Raw genomic sequence first — 25366 nt, forward strand, 5'->3', positions numbered from 1 at the left:
CCAGTGTTAGGGCTTTTTTTTTTCCTTACATGAAACTGTCCAGTCACTTTTGGCCTGTAGCAATTAGTTCACCAGCTTAACTATACCCTGTGTGAAGAAGTGCCTTCTTTTGTTTGTTTGTTTTGAACTTGGCATCTGCTTGTTTGATTTAATGATCTTTAGCCTTTACATTGAAGGACATGGTGAACCAGCATCCTTCACCCACCTCTTCCATCCTAGGCATTTACCTCAGACTGATTATTTTCCTTAAAAGTACAGGAAGTGTCAATTAAAAAATAGTTCAGGCATTTCTAAGAGGAAGACTGCAAGAAGATGTATCATTTTTCCCTACTAAGAAATATCATTTTGCTCCCTTTGCTTCTGAGGGAGGATGTGGAGCATCATCCTTGTGTCAAGCATGTGCCATTGCTGTCTCCTGGAGAAAATGCATGGTTTTGCTATATTACATGAAAGTCTCAATTTTTTAACACTCAGTTGGCAGTGGCAGACTTTGGCAGCTGAATTATCTAAATAATCCATTTGTGCTGGAGGAGCTCCATGCACCTGCTGTCCTACAGAACAATTGAGCTGCCTCCCCTGGGGAAGCAAGAGCTGCAGAGGCTACAAGGAAGGTGGGATACTGAGAATACTAGAGAATGAAACAAGATGATCCTGAGCATGGGAATGAAGGTGGTGAGCAGAAGTGAAGGTGCTATGGTCCAGCTTCTAGTCCAGCTGCAAGGCTCTATAATTTTAAATTATTTATCGGATACAGAGATGTCAAAGTTGTACTATGGGATTGACAAGGACTACATTTGTCTCCCATGAGTTAGTATCAGCAGCTTCTAGTGCTGGAAATTCTGAAGGTCCTAAATAAGTTGCCTTGAAGACAAAGTGATTTCCCTAATGCCTGTGAATCAGAGACTGATTTATGTCAAAGGATAGAAAAATTATGTTCTTACAAAAACATTTTAATTCTTCCTTTGATATCCTTGATGTTCTCATTAATAAAATAAATACGTGGTTCTTTTTTCCCCCAATTCCAGTCAACTTTTAACTTCCACAACATCTTTGGCAAGGTGTTTCAGACTTAAAATCATGAAAGGCATTTGAAGCTACTGGTTTGGGATGCTGAATTCCACTTTTATTGGACAACCCTTTAGCTGTGCTGCTTGTTTTAATAGAAGGGTGCCAGGCAGGAGAATTGTGGGTGCCTCTAAATGCATCCCATGGGATTTTCACCACAATCCCAGGTTAGTGCAACACCAGCCAGCTGAACTTTGCAAAAGCACTGAAGGGTTTGCAACACCCAGATCCATCCTGATACATAGAAAATGGGCATCATATTTTTAGAGAGATGTGTGAGTTTGCATCAGCTCTGCTAGAACCAGATCAGACACCTGTTCCCTCTCTCCCCCCACTGTAAGGAGTCTTTGGAGTCTGTAAAATACAGTATTTTTCTGCTTAGCACTCTAATTAATATAATTTTATTCATTTACGTTTGAAAGTTTAAGAGACGTTTCTACCACTTTTTGTGATAGGTCTAAAGCAACTAAAATGGTGCAGGCCCCTCTCCAAAAGCTCTGTGGTTTTGATAGCTCCCTGCAGTCTTCTGATGTAAAAATAATTATATTTTCACACCAGCAACACAAAAATAGTAGTTAAAAAACATGAAACAGTTGAAGGTCTGACTTGGGTCACATTGCTACTGTGAGGCCCTGGGAGCTGTCCTAAGTGAATTATAGACACATTTTAAGTCTTGGAAAACAGCAGCACCAGGTATTTAAAGGGCAGGCTGGGAGGGAGCAGGGAAGGTCTTTCATAGGGCAATATCAGCAACTGATCACCTGTCTTTCTTAATGCACAAACTAGAATTTGCTAATTACAGAGGGAATACAATATTACAGCCCTTTTCTTAGATGTTATGGTGCCAGTCTACCTCACTTCACAGCCTGGCTCAATGATTCAGTCATTGCATGAGCAGCTGATTACTTAAGATTCCCTGGCAGGTTTTCCTCCCTGGCTTTGCTCACCATGGCATTCCTGGGCTTTCTGACCTGCCTTTTCACAGGATGTTTTAATTTGTGTTTTTGTCACTTTGCAGTTCCTTTGGTCAACCTGCCGTGCACGGGACATAGCTACAGATATAACTGCTGGGGAGAATACCTTATCACATGCTTCACAGCTGCCCTGCAAGAGCAGAAGTAGAACTCTCTTAAATATATCTGCTACAGTCCCTTTTATGTTATATTAAGCTGCATGCAAGTCAGAAGTGCATAAAAGGCCAAAAGTCTCATGTTTTTGGCCTCAAAATAGGAAGAATGGATTGGCAATTAGTATTCTCTGGTATAAAGTAAACAGAGAGAAAATATGTATAACATCAAGACAAGGCTGAGATAACCAGTTAGCAGGAATCTGGAGAGAAAAGGTAATATATGGATAGAAAGAGAAAAGCAAAACCTCAGAACCAGAAGAGGAGCAGCAGGTCTGCAATGCAGCAGCAGCATGAAATAAAAATCATCCTATTTCATTTGTCAGGATTTTTTTCAGGGTTTATGTTCTAAAGATTATTAAAAGGTAGCAGGAGAAGTGATTTAAGTATATTTGAGAAGAATGAATCAGGCAGGATTCAGAAGTTCCATGAGTGAATAGTCATTCATTTATTTGCTGAACCACTGTACATAATTAAGAAAGATTTTTGTCAGTAGAAATCCCCATTTCTTTCCAGAGGTTTATTAATGGAAAACATTTTTGAATTTAAGTATATGGTATCAACTTTCAGCAAATACTTACCTTAAACATTCCATGCATTAAAATGAACTCTGGGTAGGCTCATAAGTATCTTAGATGTATAACTATCACACAGAACCCTTTTTAAGTCATGCTATTTTTTTTAAAAAAGGTGCAGAAGGAAGTAAATATTTTAGTAACAGTAAAGGCTTAACAAACTGGCAAGTTGGAAAAAAAAATATTCCACCATGATCCATAAGCCCGTGTTTAACAAACATTACTGTTTGTTTTTTGGTTCAAACCACAGTGAATTAAGGATGGAAAGACTGCCTAACTGAAATTCTTGTCTTCAGCCTGTTTTAACACAACCTTACCTTAAACAGAGGTGTTTTGTGTTCCTTGCCCAGTGCAACATTCCTCTGAGTCCTAAGGGAGGGAGACCGCCTGCTGTCACATCCTTTTTGAAGGGACCCACCCTCTCAGCAGGATAGTTCTGTTACAGCCAGCAATCCAACACCTCCAGCTTACCTTACTTTTTCTTGGCTTTTAGACCTAGAAACCTAAGAATTTGAGGGAAGCCCTCACATAGCCATGAGGATATTTGTGATGGATCCATGTGATTTCTATACTCTTGCTCAGAGGGCTGCTGGGGAAGACCAGTGCCATAAAAGGTGTCAGTTTGAGCTTTGCTTCAGTAACTGGCAAAACTTACATGTGTAGGAACGTGAATCACACACACTAATGTGTGACTCATGCATGAATGGGAAAAAAGTCACTTCAAAAACACTGTTATTTTCCCCTGTCCAGGCCCTGGTAGAATGTTGGGGCACCCCACCTCACCAGGAAAGCAGGTGGTGGTGAGGGACAGGAAAGCAGGTGGTGGTGAAGGACAGAGGTATGTGCTGGGTCAGCCCTGCAGCAGCCGGTGCAGGGTGGGGAGAGCTGGCCAAAGAAGGGGGAACCCCCCTGGTGAGCCAAGAAAGAGCCAACAACCCTGAACTGGGAGCTGAACCTCCGAAGACCAACTGGAGCCGCCCTCACCACCTCCACCACAGCTGCCAGGAGCATCCCTGAGACAAGACATCACTTTTGTCACAAAAGCAAGTAAACCCCATCAAATATTCCCTCAGTTATTTGTACCCTGTTACTATCCCTTGGGTGCAGGAGCCAGGGGTACGAGGTGATGGGATTTTGGGGACAGTGGGGCCAAGGAGCAGCGCTGTGACTGTGCAGGAGGGACCCCATGGCAGCACCCAAGGGGTCGGCACTGCCACTGGTGAGGCTGCACCTTCAGTGCTGTGTCCAGTTCTGGGCCCCTCAGCTCAGGAAGGACATTGAGGTGCCAGACCGGGACCAGAGAAGGGCAACAGAAGTGGGTGAAGCCCCTGGAGCAGCACAAGTCTGCTGAGGGAGCTCCTGAGGGATCTGGGGGTGTTTGGCCCGGAGAAGAGGACGCTTGGGGAGGACCTGACTGCTCTGCACAACGCCCCGATGGGGCTGTAGCCAGGCCGGGGTCGGGCTCTGCTCCCGGGGAGCCACGACAGGACAAGGGGACACAGGCTTAAGAACATGTTTGGGTTGGACATTAGGAGGAATTTCTTCACAGAAAGGGTGATTAGACATTGGAACAGGCAGCCCGGGGAGGTGGTGGAGTCACCGTTCCTGGAGGTGTTTAAGGAAAGACTGAACGTGGCACTCGGTGCCATGGCCTGGCTGACAAAGTGGTGTTGGGCCATCGGTTGGACTCGATGACCTCAGAGGTCTTGTCCAACCTATTTGTTGGTCACTCTGTGACAGCACGGGCGGCCGCAGTCCCCAGCCCGGGGCGTGCGGACGCTGAGGGGTCCCCGCGGCCCCTCCCTCCCTCCGCCGTGCCCCGGTGCCGGCCCGCCCGGGGAGGCGGGCGCCGTGACGCCAGGGCCGTGCGGCGGCTCCGCCTCGCGAGGCCGGAGCCGAGACGGAAGCAGCCGCCGCACAGCAGCCGCCGCCTGCAGCCGGAGCCCGACATGGCGCTCTGAGCCAGCCCCGGCCGCGCCGAGAGCCGCCACCCCGGGGGGCCCCGAGCAGCCGTCCCCGCGCCGGGTCCGGGGAGCGGGGCATGGGCAGGGCCGCTGCGGGGAGCCCGGCGGGCAGGGGACAGCGGCGCTAGCGACCCCCGCCCGCCCTTCGCGCAGCGCAGCCCCGCGGCCGCGAGGTGAGGAGCCGGCGGCGGGCGGGGGCCGGCGGGCAGGGCGGGGAGGGAAGGAGGGAGCGCGGCCCGCGCTGAAGCCGCCGCCTCCCCGCCGCTTTGTCCTTCCAGGCCCCGCCGCCGCCGCCCAGGAGAAAGAGGCCGAGATCGGGGAGCAGCGGGCGGCGCCCGCCCGGCCGCCGCAGCCCGCCATGGCCCACTCGCCCGTGGCGGTGCAAGTGCCCGGCATGCAGGTGAGCTCCGCACCGGGCCCAAAATGGAGGCGACGGACCCGGCCCCGGCCCCAGCTCCGGAAGCGGCGCTTGCGGCCCGCACCGGGCGGAGCCGCCGCCGGGGCGCGGGGGGCCGCGGGTGGGCGAAGCGGAGCGGGGCCGCGGGGAGGCCGCGTTGGGATGGGGGGAGGCCGGGCCGGCCGCCGAGCCGGGGAGCGAGGGAGGCAGGGAGGGAACCTGCTCCGAGGTAACGGGAGGCTGTGGGGGCCGCGTACCTGCACCCCGGCGGGGGAGAAGAGATTCTCCTCCTTCCTTGCCTCCCTTTGTTCAGGGGTGGCCGCGCCGCATCCAGGAGCACGTAAGAGCCTCTAAAACTGATTAAAGGCGAAGTGAAGTTAATCGCAGGGTGTGTGGGTGCGCTGTAAATGACATACCAGGAGCGCTGGCAGGCCGACCTGCTGCAGGACTTCCCCACCAGCCTGGCGCTGGGCCTGTAGTGCAGCTTCCCGGAGGACCCTGGGATTCATGGAAAGGTGGTATCTGCCAGGTCTGGTGGGGACAGAGCAGCGGCGAGCATAGTCTGTCAGAAACCTGCACCTCTCCTCGCCTGGGAATGAGGCCTAGTGTCGTTTTTGTACGTTTGTCTTACCTGCTTAGAAAACAAGGTGCAGAAGGAAGTAAATATTTTAGTAACAGTATTGAGTAGAAAACAAACAAGTTGGTATGTTACTGACTTTCATAGGAAAGGTGGAATACCTATGACTCTTTTACTTCACTGGATAATCTGATACAAATTTAGCCAGAGATCTTTATCAATGTAAAGATCAGCTCATCTCAGTGCTGATTTTTGCTTGTCAGACCCTGGCAGCCCAGTCAGTGTTTTGAGTATTCTCTTAACTTCTGGGGTAGTCATACCTGTATAACATCAGAGGTTTTTTCACGTCAAATAATACAGAAACATTTATGATACATCTCTGTGTATGTGAGAGATACAGTAGAGAGTTCAGAAGGCTTCAGAACAAAAAGTTAATATATCTCTTGGTCAGGTAACTTTATGACTTCTAGAAAGTGTAGAGTTGATGTACAAACAGTATTTGTCTATTTTTGCCAGTTACTATGGTTTACCAGTGCTATGGTTTAGTTTACCTTTCCCCTTTCTAATAATTTCTAGGCTTTCTGAAATCTGTTAAATTATGGTAATTCACTCTCTGTTTCTATAAGAGGACACAAGCCTGATCTTCTCAGCCTACTTGTTCCACTGTGTCAGAATAACTGTTGCATTAGAACATCCTGAAGGAATTTTGTGATAAAAGATTTAAAGGCTTTAGTCTTCTTTAATTACAGCCTCTGGGCTTTCTAGTGTGTTTTTATTTAGGAAACTTCTGTTTCAACATTCTAGTTTGTCAATTTCCTATTTTTGTATCTGCTTAATGTATTGCTGTCCTATTTTCCAACTGTAACCGCCAACACAAAAGCACCTTGAAATTATTTAAGCTTCTGTTTTTTCATTGCTATACCAATAAACTTTGTCCTAATAGCATCCTTATCCCCACTAGTATTGTTAATAGTGTTACTCACAGCCCTTAACATATATCAGTATGTTAAAAACATTTTTTAGACTATGAGATAAATCCAGATGCATAGAATTTAACCACATTTTTTCCTTGGTGGTTTTTTTTTTTTACGAAGATGATTACACAAGTCCTGAAACCCTCAGAATACAAAAAAAATAGAATTTGGTGTGATGTTAATCTGCTCATCCTTCTTCTAGAAGAGTCATAATACAGAGTGTTTTAATTTAAAAAATAAACTAAAACCAACACAACAACTGCATGGCAGCCTGAGGTAGAAGAGTTGTTTCCTTTGGGGTTTTTTAACTTATCTGGACTGTTCAGGCAGGATCATCTAAGTGATGGTAAAAGCATGCCTGCTTCTGCTCAGTGTTAAAGTAAATGTGTAGTGATTGATTGAAGAAGGAATAAACAGGTTCCTCTGTGATGCAAGATGTAATAGTTATGTTAAAACTATCACTGTGGGAAAGTGTAATGTCAAACCTCTTGTTTTGTAATCTGTTGAGGAAAGATTTTATTGAATATAACAGTTGGAAACTGAATTTGTCGGAGAATGTCACAAGCCTGAAGTTTTCAGCTATATTGTCATCTTATGCTTTCCCTTACATTTGATTATACAAAAAGTATAAAGAAAAATCCAGAAATAAACATGTTATGTAATTCATGTACTCCAAAAACAAGGCTTAAGACAGTTTATCACCAAAGTATATCAGAAGCTTTTTTGACTCTTAAGATTTTTCATCTTATGAAGAGTCACGTCCCCTTTAAAAAAACCTCAAATATGGAAAATTACAGAAAATCACAGAGAGTTATTTTGGTGGACTTGGAGTCTGACTTTAGTCCCCTGGCAGCAATGGCAGACCCAGAGGTGGTATTATCTGTTGCCCTTATGAGTAGTTATAGAGCCATTTGTTTATGTAGTGGTTACATTCTCTTTAACCTGTCTTGTGTCCCTAACAAAACCAAATTTTATACCTAACAATTCTTGCCTCTGCAAACAACTTCCTAAACACATTCAGTTTCCTTGCTCCTTTGGAAAGGCTCCACTTGATGCAGTTGTACAGTGTTAACTCAGCCAGCTGCCAAACTTCTAAACCCATTCAGTAAAACCCAAGTACTCAGTGTATGTATAACATGAGTGGTCTGAAGCTGAACATGATACCCAAATTATGGCATTTTACACAGAATCCAAGATGAGATGGGAAATGGAAAGGATGGTGAGCACAGTTAAGGTGTCCTGGTTACAGGAAGCACAGTTTGCGGTGAGCTTGGTTGTCAGGTTTGAGGTTTTATTCACTAATGTCACAGTAACTTTGTTCCTTGGGATAAAAATACTCAAACTAGTTCTTAGTCTGGAATGCTTAGAGATCTCACAGTGAGAAACCTGTTCACCAGCACTGTCTTCAAGGAATCCAGTTGAACTCCTACAGAACATTTGTGGATACAGCTTGCAGGAGACATGTTGCCTGTGTCTTTGCCAGCCCAGGTGCTGGAGGCAGCTGGAGTGAAGAAGGTGTTGGACCCCTTATTATTAGTCCTAAGTGCTCTGGTATTGCCCAGCAGACAGAGTACACAGTTAGAGGGTTGTTTGTTTCAAGTGATCAGAACATTTCAAGGATGTCATTTGAGATTGGTGTGTTTCTGATGAACTTATGTTCTTGGCTGCATCTCACACAATGCTCCAAAACCCTTTACAAATAAAAGAGGTTGGAAACTGTTCACTTGCAATTGAGTAACAATTAACTTTTCTAAGGTGGACAGGGAGGCTACTTCTCAATATGTCAGCATTTAAATTTTCTAAAGTAGTCTGTAAATTTGCTGGAGCATCACTCCAGTAATAAATGTCTTTTTTAGTTGGTGGAGTTTTAATGTATAAACTTACCCTTTTCCTATTCTAATTTGTCATGCAAAACTTCAAGTCTGTGAAATATTAATTTATTAACTGATGGAAATATTGATTATTCTCATTTATATTTTTTGTTAGTATGTGTGTCTTTGGAACTGACTTGGTTTGGGACTTTATGTCCCATTATCTCTGCTATCCCACTCACCTAAACACTTTCTTTTTCCTTTTTCATGGCTTTGTTGATATCTCCTGATGCTGTATGACAGTAGTTTTGAGCACAGCCAGAAAGGTTGTTTAGAGCTGCTTTCCATCTGTTTTTGTTGGCATTCAGGCTATCTTGCAATAAAGAACCTAACTTCCTCTAAAAGTGTAGCAGCCAGGAGCATGTGACCTGTCAGGCAGTGTACTCTGATTCACAATTGAAGGATTGCTTGATTAAATGAAATCTTGGATGTCAAGGTGAGCTTTGCTCTCTGTGCTGCCAGTTAACAGAGCTGCTCACTGAAGGGCCTGAGAGCAGCTGGAGAGCCCCTCCCTGCAGGCTGCTCAGGGCAGATCATTTAATGCCTGGTTGGGTGAGTAGAGAAAGATGAGAGGTAGTGTTTAATTTTGTAAGTGGTCTGTTTCATAGCCCTAGAAAAAAACCCACATTTTCTCTTAACTTTGTGCACATCTAGAAATGTGTGGTACCTAAAGGTAGTCTGGAAGTGTGTCAGATTTCTAGTAAACCTTATGCACTGAAGTTAAAAGAATATGGCTTCTGTTAAGAGTAACCAGTCTGTTATTGTAAAATACTTAAATGTTTAGAAAGTGCATGTTGGAGAAACTTAAACCTTCAAAGAAAGGTGCATTCAAAGTTCTTTTAATTTATTCCTCCTAGGAACTGAGCTGTATCCAGATGCTTCTAAAGCAAATTTGAAAAGGCTTTAAACTTTTACTATTTAGAAATGTGTCTTAAGGGAAACTGGAAAGTCTAGCACTTGTTGGACACCAGGAGACTTCCACAGTGCCTAGAAAACTGATGTCTTATGAATGAGTTGATGTGGATTGTGTTGTTTTTTCCAGTTTCAGTTCCTTGATTGGGACTTTGAGCTGTGGTGCAGGTAGACTGCAGGAAGACAGTGTTTTAAGCCTTATGGAGAGCAAGCCTCTTTTCTGCTTGAAGCACAAAATATTTGTGGAATTCAGCACTGCAGTTGTTCCTTTCCTGGTTGTGCAGGGTCTACAAGCTCTATTGTATCCAATAGTAGATTCCTGAATCAGCTCAGGCTGTATTAGCTGAACTTGGTTCTTCCCTCTTATGCCTTGTGGTAAGGTGCTCTGGTGGCAAGAAAAGTGTGGCTCAGTCATCCCTGTAATGTCTTACTGATGTCAAAGGAGGAGAGTGGAGAGAGCTCTGAAAAGTATTCAGTGCATGGGAGCTGTGCAGCTATAATCACCTGGAATTCAGATGTTTTTGTCAAGGTTAAAAGAAAAATTCCAGTCCTGTAGTAGTATTTTCTGTGCATATTTACAGTTTTATAGACACATTGAGTGCTTTGACTTGGAATTCAGAGGCAAATCAGCTGAAGCTGCAGAGAGCACATAAACCAGCTCACCTAAATCTCTGTTCTGTACCATCATACACTGTCAATTTTGGGCAGAGAATAATATTCCCCCAAAGGTAAAAACATTACATCTGAAAATAGAGTTCTAACTTTTAAAAGGATATAATTGCTATTTTATTCTGATTTTAACATTGAATATATTTGCACTGGCTGTTTTTGAACTCCAGTGTCTCAGCTTTATAAGTCCTTATGAAAGTTTTGTCTTGCTTTTCTCCTTTTTCTCCAAAAGGGGAATGTATAGCAAGCAATAGTTCAGTAATATATTGCAATTTTTTATTTAGATACATATTTTGAGGTGAGGAATGCTTCTTTCTATATAGAAACTCAGTGGTACACCAGGAGGTGTATGTATCACTGAGTGTGCCTCTGCTGCAGCATTTGTCTTATGATACCTGTGAAATGTGTTGGTGAAGATAGACTAGAGTAGTAGCCTCAGCTTTCAGTCATCTATAGAAGTGAAAGGCTGAATTTTAAAACCAGTAGTAAAAGTATCACTTGTTTTCTCTTTAGTGAGTCTTCAGATTTAGAAGTAGTGAAATTTGGAAAATTATAAGACACTGTTGTTGTGCCTTTTATTTTTTCTTAGGGACTGAATTTAATAATTGACAATAGCATTCAGAAATGTCTTTTGAGAAGATGAGGTTGGAGATGAATGGTACAAAGTTGGTTTTGAAATGCTTCTGTGATAAATATTTTTTGTCATGCTGTAGAGTCTGCTTGTATGGTGTCTTCAAAGAAGTAGTTGGTGAGGTGTCTATTGCGTCAGGAGTCACTGTTCCAAATCCTGCTATTTCTTTCTTACAATAATTGGAAAGAAAATTCCTTCCTAATTCTGCCTCACCAGCATTTATTTAAAGAACTGTCATTTGTTCTTGAAATTTAAACTTCTTGCAGTTCTTCTGGAACATGTCTGTTCTGCTGATTAGGTGAGGATCACTGAGCACACTCCTTAGCTCTGAAGGAGAAGCTTAAATCTGCTGGGAAGGGTGCCCACCTGGTGATATTCACTGAAATCTCCTCTGCCACAGGATTGCTGGCCAAAGAGATTTGGCAAAAACAACTGAATCAGAGAAACTATTAATACAGGTACTGACTAGGTAGCAGTAGCTTGCTGGTCTCATTCTTCATCATATTTTGTGCATGTGTTTTTGCAGAGATGAGTTGTATTGATCAGGTCCATAGCTCAGGAGAGAGCATGGCTCAAACTTGGTTCCTTCTTCATAAGGAAAACTTTGAAGAATTGCAAAAATCTGAAGTTTTTGGAAGTGTCTATCCAAGTTTGTGTTGCCGAAATCTGGATTTGAATGGTTTTGATTGAAGCAGAATATATGCAAAAGCTTTCTGACAAGGTCTGTCATGGTTCTGCATAAATTCTCTGTGCATCAGTGAAGGAAAAAAAGGAATGAGAAATGTGCAGAAATCTGCAGGTTTCACACTTGGAGCCTTGGAAGGGAGAGTCTGAGAGCCCAGAGTGGCTTCACTGTTTACATGAACCAGAATTCAAGAACCATGTGTTCAGTCCTGGAGAATGGAGGGTTTTTTCCTGTTTCCTCCTGCTCCCCCATCTTTTGCAGGCTTTCCTCTCAACTGGGTACTGTTATATGTTCTGAATATCTGAATAATGTTGACTGGGGGAGGATCAGAGGGTGTCTATGCTTTGCTAGATGTCGAGTTGTGTATCAGTGGAGGCTTCTGTGTTGGGAGCTGAATGTAGAATAATAAAAACAGTGTACAGCTTGAAGCGACCATGAGTGTTGTAGCATGCCTAAATGTAAAACACTGAGTAAAAAGATTGAATTTCTACTGATGTAGATCAGTTAAAAACATAGAGAATTATGAGGGGAGCAAAATGTTCTTGCTGTTGATCTCTCACCTAGGAAGGTGTCATCTGGCAGCTGGTCATAGCAAGAACATTTTTACATTCCTGCACAGCTTTATTCTAGCCTAGTTGGCAAGAAGAATCTGATTCTTTTTTTTTTTCTCCAGGGTGTTTCTTTTCCTCCCTTCCCCCTTTCCCTTGCCTTTTATGTAATGAGATGCTTTGCCATGCTATGAATGAGCTGCAAAGTAATTGAAAAAGGAGTTTCCTGAAACGGGCAGGTTGGTTCTGGCAGCAGAGGTTTTTCTTTGCAGCTGGTTTTGGAGTTGTATTTCTGGTTTTTCCTTGTGTACTTTTTGTAGCTTCAGGTCCGGTATCATCGATATGATCAAGGGCCAATGTTCAAGAAGAAAGTACAGCTTTCAAGGTTGTGGTCCTCCAGCCTTAGGGGAGAGAACAGAAGCTGTAGGATTCTGGTAGACTGCTGTTTGCCTTCCTTTCTCCAAATGGTCCCTCCCCAAATTAGAGGAGTAGTGATGCCCTCTAAGTATGGGGTCCCACTTGGGGTGCATTGCAGGCAGTCACTATGCCTGGAGCCTTATCTGTGGTAACTAAACTTGTGGCCTGCTCTTTAACCCACCCACACTGTGGTTTGGAGCCATCCTTTTTCAACTAGCATGTTTGTGCCTCACTTTAATTTTGTTTGGCCTGAAAATAAGTAATGACTTCTTCAGTGGAGAGATTTAGCAAAAGTACTAATGTGTGTCATACTTCAGGTCTTTCTACTACTTTTTAATTTATGAATTGGCAACTTAAAAACCTGGATTTTGTTGTTATTTGTATTCTAGCTGGCTTGTAGTATAATTCTAATGTTACTTAAAGGAGGAAGGTCTGTGTATCAAGTCCTAAGTTACACAGGAAATGCTAAAATGGCTTCTAGAGTGAGAAGGCCTGTCAAATTTATGTAACAGTTGCCACTTAGCTGTATTTAAATATTGGGAAAATGGTTGAAATGCTGTAGTGATATAGGTTATTGCTGGCAGAGTTCTGACACGGTTATTCCTTTAAATGGGTGTGGCAAAAAAAAATTGTTTGTGTACTGATAAGCAGGCTGGTGCTGAAAGGAAAGGCACACTGCTAAAAGTAGGCTGCAGCCCATAAATGGCTATTTTTCCATATTCCTGTTAGATGTGGCCTTTGAAGTCTCCCTGCAGAGTACGTTTATCAAAGCAGTTCTTAAAATGGAGAGGTTGGAAGTGTTCTTAAGCAAGGAGAAATTGCAATAATCCTTTATGTTCTGACTTCTGATTCAGGTTAGTTCATTGAGGTGGGTAAGTACTCATTCAGCAGTCACTTGTCCTGCACTGTTCAACAGAGAAGATGAAACTTGTTGTGAATTATCAGTTTGTTGAACCCTTAATAAATGCAGAACAGTAAGTTGATACACTGGGACATCAGAACCTATTGATGTCTTGAACTGATTTCTTTCTCCATTTCAGGATGTCCATGCTTCTAGCTAGAAAGCATTCAGCCACTCACATTTTTTTCAAATTGTAGTAAAGACTCAATCATGTAATTTGTGTGTCCTCCCACCTTAATTTCTCTAATAGGCTGTGCTCCTCAGAGATGTGAACAGATTGGAGATTATGCAGCTGTATGTAGTGGTTTGAGGACATTTAAAAAATATACTAGGTAGTTAAAAGCTATTGATACGTAGAATAGAAGCCAACTGGGACTCCATTTGAACTGTAGGATGTGGAAGATATCAGTTATAGAGAAACTCACTTTCATGGGAAATTGCTCTTTGTTTCCTTTCCTCCATGCAGAGTGCTCTTTATAAGTAATTGGTGTAAATTTTTTAAATTGCCTTTTGTCAAAGAGCTAATCTTTGCAACATATGGTATTAGTCTTTTTTTTGTGCTTATTTTTGCTTTTTCCTAAGCTGCTTTATGGTGTGTGAAAGAAAAGCTAAGAATAGAGGAAGTGAGTTCAGTGGTTTCCATTTCCAGCATAACGTACAATTGACAGCTCGCATCTGCCACGGGTCAGAGGTGGTTTGAATATGAAGGTAATTCTTTCCTTCAAAATCTGACAATAGGTGGATTTGAATGTTGATTTTAGAGTTTTGATAGTCACAGAAATTCTCAAATAGCTCACCTTATGGCTAACTTGATGGAAATAAAACCACAAATGTTTTTTCTTGCTGTTTTTGCTTTTATATGAGGTTCCCTAGGTTCTCACTAAAAATGGCAATGAGGCTTGGCCTTGTCAGATAAGAGAGATGTTTCATAAAGGGTGTAACTCAGGTCAGGTCCCATTTAAGGACAGCAAAACCCAGATCTAGTTTTTATTACTCACTGAGTAGAAAAACTTGTAGATAATGTAAAAATTTGATAAAATCAAATTGTTTTGTTGTTAAAGTAATATTCTCTGCATATGTATCATACAGTTCCAGTAAATATAATCAAATTCCAATATCTTAGTCTTAAACAGGACTGCAGCGCAACATCAGAGTTTATTTACATGCCAAAATAGATGAAAAAAGTGTGTATATGTTCAAGATGAAGAAAAAGAGATGTCTACAGGTTCTACCCTTGTCTTGAATGTCAGCAGGTTCATATTTTCTTATTCTTTTTAAGTAATAATGGATCTGCACCTGTGCCTTCATTAACTTCAAACTATTTAAATTTTTATGTATACGCACATACACATGCCTATGGCACAGTTTCTGTGAGTAACTTCCTTATGCAAGTAAAATATGAAAAATATATAATTTATGTGAATAAATATTGTTACATGTTTTAATATGCATGGGGTATAATTAGTGTGTGTATATATATCTATATAAAAATATCTGAAATTACATGCAGATAGTGTATGGCAAGAGATAAAGAAGGGTATCTGTTGATTAACACATTATCTTAAGAAGTACTGTAGCCTATCAGGTTTGTCAATCTTACTTCCTCTTAATTTTTTTGGGGGGGGGGGTCTGAACAGAATAAAATTTTAAGAGGTACTTTATTATCTGAGAACAGGTAAATGCCTGCAAATGGAATTGCTTGAAATTACAGTCTTTTAAACACAGGTAATTCTGATGCCTTCCAAAGATACTAGGACCTGTTAGGCTGCTATATTAGTGGGTGCTTAAAAACATGAGTAAACACTCTGGGCTTCTCTTACCAACCTTTTATAAAATCCTCTGAACTAATTATTATATCTTTATTCTATGCATATTTGGGTAATGTAGGTGTAAGTGTAGGTGAGCTGCTCTGTAGTAGTGTTGCAATTCTAAGGGAACTTCTGTTCCACATAAAGCCTGGGAGATGCTTGAAAGTCCCCATAGTGTAGCAGCATTTCTTGGTCAGGTTTTAGAAATACTGCTAAAACAAGAGGATATATGTTCTCACACTGACAGACTACTTAGAAGAAATCTCACAGGACTGTTATAATTGTTGCCTTAGGAATCCTAGAGGATGTTGGGTGCTTGATTTTGTCAGAGTCAAGGCATTAGTTCAGTCTCTGTCTGAGATTCTTTGAAGTTTTGTTTTTTCATTCAATTGTGTTCAGTACCTTTGAATGAAATTCATCAATGAGTGTTTTCAGAAGACCTGCTTCTGTAAAAGAGCTGCCCTGTACTACAGATCCAGACACAGCCTAACATACTGTTTCTTCTAATTTGGTCTTTGTCATTAGCTTTCTCTGTAATCTTAGAAGTTACATATTCAGTATGTTTTAAGCTTGTTTTAAAGGAAAATTTCAGAATTTGAAGAACAGGTACATGACAGGGTCAGAGGTGAAAAGGTGAGTCAGCAAGTCAGTCTTGTAGCAGAGCACAGCCAGGACATTGCTTCAGAAACATGTGTTTATTTGAATCAAAGGAAAGAGGTTATATAAGCCAGATTGGCAGAATGCTTGACACAACAACCGGCAAAAATTATGTTAAAAAAAAGTATGCTGGCCAAAATGATGCTCTAGTGTTTTTGATTTGGGGCTTCTGAGCAGTTGGTCAGGCTGGATGACGTCCTGAGGTCCTTTAGGAGCCAGATTGTGTGACTTTGTGTGCACATAGAGATGCATATACACCCATACAGTGATGGCATAAGGCTGAATAAGAGAGGAGAGATTTCCTGAAGGCCCCGGGCTGTGTGCAGAGCTGGGCTGGTGGAATGGTGCACTTGGAAACGGTGCACAGGGTGCAGGGAGGGCTTGTGTTGTCACGCTCGTGCTGCTGCTCTGCTGCTCTTAGTCACACCAGCGGGACTGGAGCTGGCAGGGGGATGTGCCTGTGCTTGTCAGACCTGCTGTTGCTTTTGTCTGGGCTTAGGGAGGGAAAGAGCAAGACATTCCCTGCCTGATTTGTCCACTTATAGGTATTATCTTTGGAGAGGTGATGATGGAGTCCATGTAGTGTCTATTGTGTTGTTACCATCTGCTGCCCAACAGACCTGGCTTCCCATGGAAACCGGTATATGTTTTAAAAAAAGAATACTGGTTATCCATGCAGGCATCTTTCAAAGTTTTTTCCATTTCAGTGAAAAATCTGTGAAACAACGAGGAAAACAACGGGTGGTTTTGCTCAGGAGTGTAAATAGTGTTAAAAATCTTAATTTCTACCATATTAGAAGTTTGGCTGGCAGCTGTGTTGCAGAAATTTACTGGTTATGTATTGAGGATGTGTATACACACATATACACTTCTATTTATATAAAATATATCTCCATCCTTTTCTATACATTTGTTTATGGAGCAGTCTTTTAAAGTTTTGTTTTGTTTTCATTAGTTACAGAAAAACATTCCTGTAGAACAGTAGGCTTAAAGACAAGGAAATTAAGAATGGTAGAAGCAAATCTGTTTCAAAATGCAGTCTTTGTTCTCAGGCCATGTTTTAAGTTATGTAGTGTTACAAGTTTGAAGTCTTTCCAAAGGACATTATCTCAATATTAGCTGTAGCTGGTCGGAAATATTTGTCCTTATCCTGGAGTGTCCTACAGTCCCTTGTCAGCCTCGGTGAGTAACAGAAGCTGTAAAGCTGACTTTGCTTGCTGTGAGAGGATTTTCTGAGAATAGAAAGATGTGACTGTTTCCTCAAGTAGTCCTGCACAGTTTGTTCTCCTCTGATGCCCCTCTGTTCCACCTCCTCCTCGCAGGGATACGTACATGGAGTTCTGCAGCACTGGGAAGTCCAGCCATGACTGATCTCCCTGTACTCCAGCACTCACACATAATGGCATCAGGAGTTGTTGGAAGATAAAATAGCCTTTAAAGCTCTGATTCACCTGAAGTAGCTTGGGGGAGGGAATTTGTAGGCCTGGTTTGTTCTGTTGATGGTGGTTAAGTAGGTGTATAGGATGGAATGATGTGCTTTTCTACTGAGGAGCCCAGAGGAGTTTTCTGCTTAAGGTTTTTCCCCCAGCAAAATCCAAGTGTTGCCCTTTGAGGTGGTCAGACATTTATGAAGGGCTGGATTAGCTGAGCATGTCTGTTATTAAATTGCTTTTCTTTTATCTGACTGGAAGTGCTTAGCAGGTTTAATTTCAAATTAGTATGAATGACTCCTGAAATCCCAGATTCCAAGTCTGTCTTAAATTGAAGCTAGGTTTTGTGAAGATGAGTATTTAAGCATCAATAAAAAGTTTTTCCAGCCATCTTTCTTGTTTCTTGGAAGTGTGTGTCTTTGTTTATTGTAAATTGAGAACTATCAGTTAATTATTCCATATTGTAACTAATGCAGTTGAGAAATTATTCCTGTCTAGAGGACAGTTTGGCATCTTACTTGGCAGCAGGGAAAGGCTGGGTCGCAGTCACTGCTGCTTTTGCCATGCCTGTCCCTACAATCATTTTTTAGAGCACGCCAGAAAATAGATTTTAAATTCAGATGTTTTAAAAAAAATTGGTTTTACTCTTGGTTTTATTCAGGAGCTGGTGCAGCAGTGCACAGCAATGTGTCTGTCTTCGGACAGTCTCAGGATTTACTGCTCTTCTGTGACCATTTTAACTAAAAGCTTTATGAGCACCTGAAGGCTTCAGTCATTTTCTTTCCCAGTATAACAAAATTAGTTCTTCCAGGTTTCAAACCAAATAGGTTCTTCTTTTTTTTTTCTTTTTATTTGCTTTGATTGTGTATTTGTTCATCTTTTAGGTCTTTCACTGTCTCTATCAACCGAAGAAAATAGAATTTTTTTGTTTAACTATTTCTAAGAATTGTTTTTAATGGAGTAGAGTAGCAATGAGCTCATTATAGACAAAAGGGAAATTCCTCATTCCACAGTTGTAATGTGCTGCTCAGGAGCAGCAGTGTGTCTTGTCTTTTTGCAAAATCTTACCTCCCCAGATCAGTATGAATCTGCTGTACTAATTCATGTTCCCTCCTCTTGTGATAACAGAAATAACAGCTTGGTATATATGAGCAGTGAACTGATTCAGCTGAAAATAAACCTGGAAAATCATATGGTTAACTCTTAGCTAAATCTGTTTCCTGATTCATTTCACCATATTGTGGGATAAATTCTGGTTCTGATCAAAGGGAAGAAGCAGCAGTAAGGGCCCAGATGTAAGAAAATGGGACTGTCCCTTTTGGACTAGATTAAAGTACTTACGCTTTTTTTTTCGCCAGTAAAGATTTTCTCAGGAATTTGCAAGAACACCAATGTAAAGTTATTTTCTGGAGTTTCATGTTGATACTTGAGTATTTGGTTGTGTAGGGTAATCTGTGCTTTAGGTTAAATATCTGCTTTTGCCAAACCTGCCATTTCTTTTGCTGGTTCTGACTTCTGGAATGTGAGAGAGATGCAGAGCAAAGCATTTCTTCCATATTTTCAAAATGTACTGAATTAGAGGGCTTTTTTCAGGCAGGGATGTTTCTTTTTTCAACACTGATTCGTGCACTCAGTTGCCCAGTTCTGATAGCAGTAAGGTGTTTAATTCTGTTGCTCTGCAAAGCATGGGCTGTTCTGTTCTTTTGGTGTGTCTGTCTGACCTCTTCGAAACATTTCTCTGCAAACTTTTGTACTCTGATCTCAAGTTCTGTGGTGTTAAACTGTGGAGTGTGTCATCCATGTCCTTCAGAAGCCAGTGCTCTGATGTTGGGATATGCAAGGTTCTCTAAGCTACATGGCATGCTTTATCTTGAAGGGAAAATGAGAATTTGCTTCCTGTTTGCTGCCCTCCCAACTACTTGTCTATTAAGAAATTTACTTACTTGTCTACTAAAAAAATCTACTTGACTACAAAGAAATGTAAAATATTTTTATAATAACCAGTCTGGTGATTTTAAGAGTAGTTATTCAGCAGAGATTCCAAACCAGCAGCATCCTCAGCAGTGCTCTGCTCCCCTCTGTAAGGCATGTGTGGTGATACAGCCAGTTCTGAGCAGTGCCACAGGTCCAGCACTCCATGACAGCTTCTCATTCCTTGCTGAACACCTCTGTCCCTTTGGCTCATCTTTCTGTCAGCCCTTTTAACTGCCCCAAAGACACCTGGTCTCACCTGATCTCGGGCTCTGGCAGTGGTGCCATCCTGTCCTGGGCACCCCTCACTGTGTTCCATGACAGGGAGCTGTGCCTGCCCCAGGCTCTTGGCCAGGTGGGAAGCCCAACCTTTTCTGCCTGGGTGATGTTGGTGGTGGTCCTGTGCCAGTAATTGCATTCCCCAGTCTTCTGAATTCCTGCACAGACAGGATTAATGTTAAGAACAGCTCGGTTTAGGGGTGGTTATGTGAGGAGGTGAAATGAGGTTTGTACCTGACTCCCTCCCTGGTAAGGCTCACTTACCTTTGACAGAATTGCATAATGTATGTTCTGTAACTAATAGCTGAATGGGAAGTTAGTGAGTAGGAAATAAATTTACCTGATGCAGCCCTTCTGGTGATGATAAATCTGGATGGTGTGCTTCTTGGGGAGTAATGAGGGCTAATAACTTGGAAGTAAATTAGGCAACTCATGTGTCTTTTTTTCCTTTTTTTCCTTTTTTTTTAGAACCACAGAGCAGACCCAGAAGAACTCTTCACAAAATTGGAACGCATTGGGAAGGGCTCCTTTGGTGAGGTCTTCAAAGGAATTGATAATCGGACACAGCAAGTGGTTGCCATAAAAATCATAGACCTTGAGGAAGCAGAAGATGAAATAGAAGATATACAGCAAGAGATAACTGTTTTAAGTCAGTGTGATAGTCCTTATGTAACAAAGTACTATGGATCATATTTAAAGGTAATGTATAATATTGCACAAAGAATGCTGCTACAAAAATCACCTAAAATTAAGGAAGATTTATTGTGACAACTTGACATTTTTAGTAGATTTTTATTTTTCTTTGAACAGAGTTTTTCACTTCATTTTTCTCTTTTTGCTGCTTGATCTTTGGGCCTGGGATTTGCACAAAATGGCTAAAGAATGAACAGAGTTGATAAAGGATTCTTTTTGCCATTGCTTTTGGGCCTTGGTTTTCTCTCCTCCCTCCACAATCCCTAGGACAATTTTGTGGTCTTCCTGAGCAAAAGAAATACACCTTCATGGTTACAGAAGGAAAAGCTATTCCTGGTGTGGAAAGAAACCCTGCATCATGTAAAATGTGTTGGCAGTTATGCAGCTTAGTAGGCCTGAGACAAAGTAACACTGACATCAGCAGAATTATGTAACCACAGTGTGAAGTGTTATCTAAGGCATAATTTAACAAACAAACAAAAATGAAAACCTACAGAAAACCAAAATGTTGAGTAAAACTTCTCACCTTAAGTACTGCTTAAATGTTTTGCACTGCTGACATATTTTAAGTGACTTTTAAAAAATCCTTGAAAACATTTAATGAAAGCTAAAGTTTTAGTGATAGTTTAAAGTATATTAAGTATCTGGGAGGAGTTATTTGCTTGTGTTTGGGTTTTTTGTTGGTTTTGGTTTGTTTGTTTCACTTTGGGAGGTTTTTCTGGTTGGTTCTGTTTTTTGGTGCTTGGTCTCCCTCTCAGCATTTCTGCTTTCTTAAGGTGTAGTGGGGTTTTGTACATTTCAGAGACAGATTTCTGATAAGTGTTCTCTGTCTCACACTTGTGCTGTATCTTTCAGTGATACATAAAAGTATTTGCAGAATTTTAGTAATATTCTTTGTAGATTTTTGCTTTTTTCCATTTAAATTACAAAAGTATTCACTCTTTTATATTTTAATACTAAGTGGGCAAGTTATTTTTCCAATATTTCAGGTGCTCATAAATTAGTCCATATACTAATTTCTCATTTTGGCTAATGTAAGACAGCTGTAGTGGCTTTGCTGTTTACTGTGACTTCCTCACACCTGATTACACATACAAATTGCCATTGATAACCCATTTTTGCTTCTCTTTACTTGGCTCAATTGGTGGGATTTTTGTTGTGTTTGTGAATAAGTAATAAATGTCTGAGAAGTAGGATTTACTTTCTACCATCACAGCATATTAGAACAAGCAGGTTCATCTCAAGATAACTTTGAGTTCAACTCAAGTAAGGTTCCCCTGGAGCAGTGCACAAATGGTGCTGCAGATCCAGACATGATCAGTCTTTTTTACAGTCCTTTATTTTCTGTGATGAGCTAAGTCCTAAATTCTATTCTCCTGCATATCCATCATTTCAGCTTTGTGCTGTAAAAGCCCAGTTGTTTGCCCTGAAGTACAAACAGGTCAAAGTAAGTCATGGAAAGTGTTCTTACTTGTCAGTGTTTCTGCTGGGAAAAGTGTTTTGTGAAATCTCAGAACTGAACAGTGATTTCAGCAGCTATGAATGGAGGAATTAAACTTTGATTGGGTGGGGATTTATTTTGTTTGTTCTTTGTTTTCGCAGAGGTGGGGGGTGGAAAAAGCTTTATAAATTATGGATTGGATAGGGAAAGAAAATAGTCTTATCATTATTTACAGCAATATAGGTGTGGAAAGTAAATCTAGCTATTCTATCAGTGCTATGCAGCTATTAAATTCTGCTTAGGTTTTTTTATTTAAAAAATTCTTGGCAAATGTAGGATCATGTTAATGCAGCAGTACTCTCCTAACCACTCTGTGAGTTCTTTCCATTTCTGTTCTAAATGGATACATTCTGAAAGATTAATGCTGATCTCTTGTTTACTTTTCACACTTGGAAAGTTTTTGGGGAAGGAAGATTTCTGTGCATGGAGTTTGGGGAGGTGTTTGTGGAATTTTGGTTACTTTCTCATTCCTTTAAGAAATTCCTCTTGGAAAAAAAACCCCAACAAAACAACAACAACAAAAAGTGAAAAATTGTTCACAGGAATGTTTTGCATCCCAGAGTAGCATGATAGGTAATTCTGCTGCTTGCTATTCCCCAAGTAAATGAATAAAAATGTCCACAAATAAATAAATACCTTTAATTCTGTAATTAAAAATAAATAAAGCCAATTTTTAAATAGTATCTTCTATCTAAATTGTTCTTAGACTAGATTAATCCCTGGTTGCTAGTTCAAGATCTTTCAGCTTGAGACACCTCAGGGGAAAGAGGGTATTGGCTTTGGTCAGTGTGCAAAGGATCTTTTATTCTGCCTTTTCATTTTAGTAATAGCAGGTATTTTGAGTTTTGTGTCTGTCTGCTTTTTGTTTGCTTGTTTTACTTAATTGATCTAGCTGGGAACTTTTTATTAGCTATTTCTTTGAGGGTGGCTGTCAGCCTAATGTTAAAGTGTGTAGTACTTCATTCAGGATTTAATTTTTTTGTGCATTGTAAATATCTCTTTGAAACAATGAAATGGGTACAGTTGTGTACCAAATGACTGTATAATTAAAGGTTAAAGAATACTGAGGTTAAATTCTAAAAACTAAGACATTTCTTACAAAGCCAAGTCCTAGACTGCAGAGATCAGATGCAGTTTGCAGTGGATACAAGTAGTGTGAAGTTCACATTCATAATGGTCCCATATGTTTATTCCTGGATACTTCAATGAAGTGCTTCAGCTGGACTTTCCAGCAGTACCATAGAGATAAATCTCTTGATGACTGGAATTCCATGACTGTTTTCCTTAATTTGTGCCATTTAGACCAAGGTTTTCAGTCTCTAGCCTTTTAACTATTACAGCCACCTGAACTTGCTCTTTTCTTTTGCAATTGAAACAAACCTGAAATTATTCTCAGCTTTTCAGATTTAAATATGGAGAAACCCTACAGTGACATCCAGAGACTTCCATCAGAATTGTGCAGCACTTTGTGCAGCAAAGCTTTGAGACAATCTAAAGATACTGGTTGTTCTGCCCTGTCTATTTATACTTGGCTGACAGAAAATAGCCAGGAAAAAGGTTGTTCATGCCTGGCTAGAAAATACCCACACCCGAGTACAGTGGATAGTAGCAATTTCTTTGAGACATTGTTTGAGAAGCAGTACTTACTCATTTTCACCCTGTACTGTTTTCAAGTAATAGTCAAATTCTCCAAACATGTCTGGTAACCACAATGTTTGCCTTGAACAGGAGTTCCTTGCAGGTCTTCTGAGCTGACAAAGTTGGGCTTTATAAAAACTGCTAAAATTAGCCAGCCCTTCCCTGCTGAGATCATAATATTGGAATAGACTCTCATAAATGGTGTGGTTTTTAAATTTAGTATAAATCTAATAGAGCACACTTTGTTAGGATGATTGGATGTGGTGCTTTCAGAAACTGCACCTTTATTTGCCTGCTGAGTTTTCTTTAGATTTCCATTCTTGGGCAGGCCATAGGGTGGGAAAGTATACAATGGAGAATGCAAGAGGCATTAAAGAGTACTCCTGCCCTAAGCTTGTGCTCTGTAATGAGAAGCTAGCACTGGTAAATATTTGCTGGACTCTTACACAGTGTGTGTGGTACTTCACCAGCTGTGGTTCAGTCGAGTATTTTTAATAACTGGGTTTTATTTTATATAAATATATTTATTCACAAAATTTTCTCGACTAGTATCACATAGATTCATATCTGAGTTTTGTCCTTTGAGGGGACTCTGGCAAGAAGTAGTCTGTAGATTTGCTAAGTGCTTCCAGTTTTGTTTCTATGATCCAGCCTCCTTTTGCAGTAACAAGCCAAGGACAAAGTCAGTACCTAGAAATCAGTGTTAGAATAATATGTCAATTCTAGAGGTTGAGACATCTCCACAGAGGAAGTGCAGAAACTCACATATTCTCAAGGTCCATTTTAAACAATTATTTGTATTTAATTAAAACTTAAACCACTGCCTAATCACTTTTTTCCCTCTAAGTTCTGTTCTTTTAAGTGAAATAATAATTTTAGACACTATTTAGCAGAAATTGGCTAGTAGTGATGGTGTTTTTTCATTGCTTTTTTAAATACAGAAGACAAACTTAATAATTAATATGTTAGACTTCACTGGAGGTGTGTGATCATTCTGGAAGAAGTAATTGCATACAATTAGGTGATTAACAACTCTCTATTTACTTTTTCCTAAGAGTGTGCTGGTAGTCTGTTGAAATATATATATGAAAATTTTTTATGGCAGCCTTGGACTTTTGACAACTCATGCCTTCCTTTACAGGGCACAAAACTATGGATAATAATGGAATACTTAGGTGGAGGGTCAGCTTTGGATCTTGTAAGTATATGATTTATTTTTGCATTATAAGTATCAGTGAACTTTATTTCATTGTGGGTTTATATCACTTTATAAAAATAAGTACCTGGAGGCAGCTGATATTACATCACTGCTATGTGCTAATGGTCTAAAAAGTGTGAATTTGAATGGTAGTCCTGTCACATTGAATTGTTTTAATTTTTCTGTATTGCTCTTTTGCTGTAAGCATTAGGAAGCATTCATTTGTTTTCAGTTCTCAGGGTTTTTTAGTTTGAGAAGTCCTTTTTTTGCTGTATGTTTGCTGGAGGTTTGGGGTCCTCTATCCATCACTTCCCACCTCCTCCAAGTAGAATTCATTACAGTTCAGTAAAAAATGTTTCCTTTAGGTTTGGGTCTTAGGAATGAATGAGCAGTGTGTCCACAGACAGTTAATTTGAACTGGTTAAAAGATGTTGGGTTTTCCATGTTCAGGTATTTTCAGTTAAGCATGAAAGTGCCTTTTACTTCAGATAAGTGCCTTTTACTTCAGTGTGGCATTCATGGAGGGTGTAGCCTGGAGAGTGCTCAAGCACAGTCCACTGAGTGTCAATGTGGTTTCCCCATGGTTTCAGGGCAGCTCTGCCTCAGCTGCAATGCTACAGACCCACCCTTTCCTGTAAGATAATATAGCTCAGTCTTTGTGTGATTCTGAAGGGAAAATACCATGTCTTCACTATTACAGAATGGTAATAATTATGTTTTCACTAACAGGAGTGAGACTTGAAGTATTTGCTTGACTTCACAAATCTATTTAAACTTCTTTATCAAATTACATCACATTAACTCCTCAAAAGCATAGTAATTAGGTGTAGCTTGTGGTGGTTTGTAGCTCTAGAACTTGGCCCTTTTGAGGAAGGGGCT

The 25366-nt window shown here is 40.8% G+C and overlaps 1 protein-coding gene across 1 annotated transcript in view; it reads left to right on the forward strand.

Annotated features, from left to right (window-relative positions):
• The first annotated feature begins 4770 nt into the window (after nucleotides 1–4770).
• The window catches only part of STK26 (serine/threonine kinase 26), a 29116-nt gene continuing 8520 nt past the window's right edge, over nucleotides 4771–25366 (forward strand). Inside the window, exons 1-4 of the mRNA XM_054641720.2 lie at nucleotides 4771–4903; nucleotides 5009–5130; nucleotides 19926–20156; nucleotides 24431–24487. Coding sequence (XP_054497695.2) covers nucleotides 5089–5130; nucleotides 19926–20156; nucleotides 24431–24487 — 330 coding nt within the window. The 5' untranslated portion in view covers nucleotides 4771–4903; nucleotides 5009–5088. The remainder of the gene's footprint in view (nucleotides 4904–5008; nucleotides 5131–19925; nucleotides 20157–24430; nucleotides 24488–25366) is intronic.

This window comes from Agelaius phoeniceus, chromosome 14 (assembly GCF_051311805.1).
Source record: "Agelaius phoeniceus isolate bAgePho1 chromosome 14, bAgePho1.hap1, whole genome shotgun sequence".
NCBI lineage: Eukaryota > Metazoa > Chordata > Aves > Passeriformes > Icteridae > Agelaius > Agelaius phoeniceus.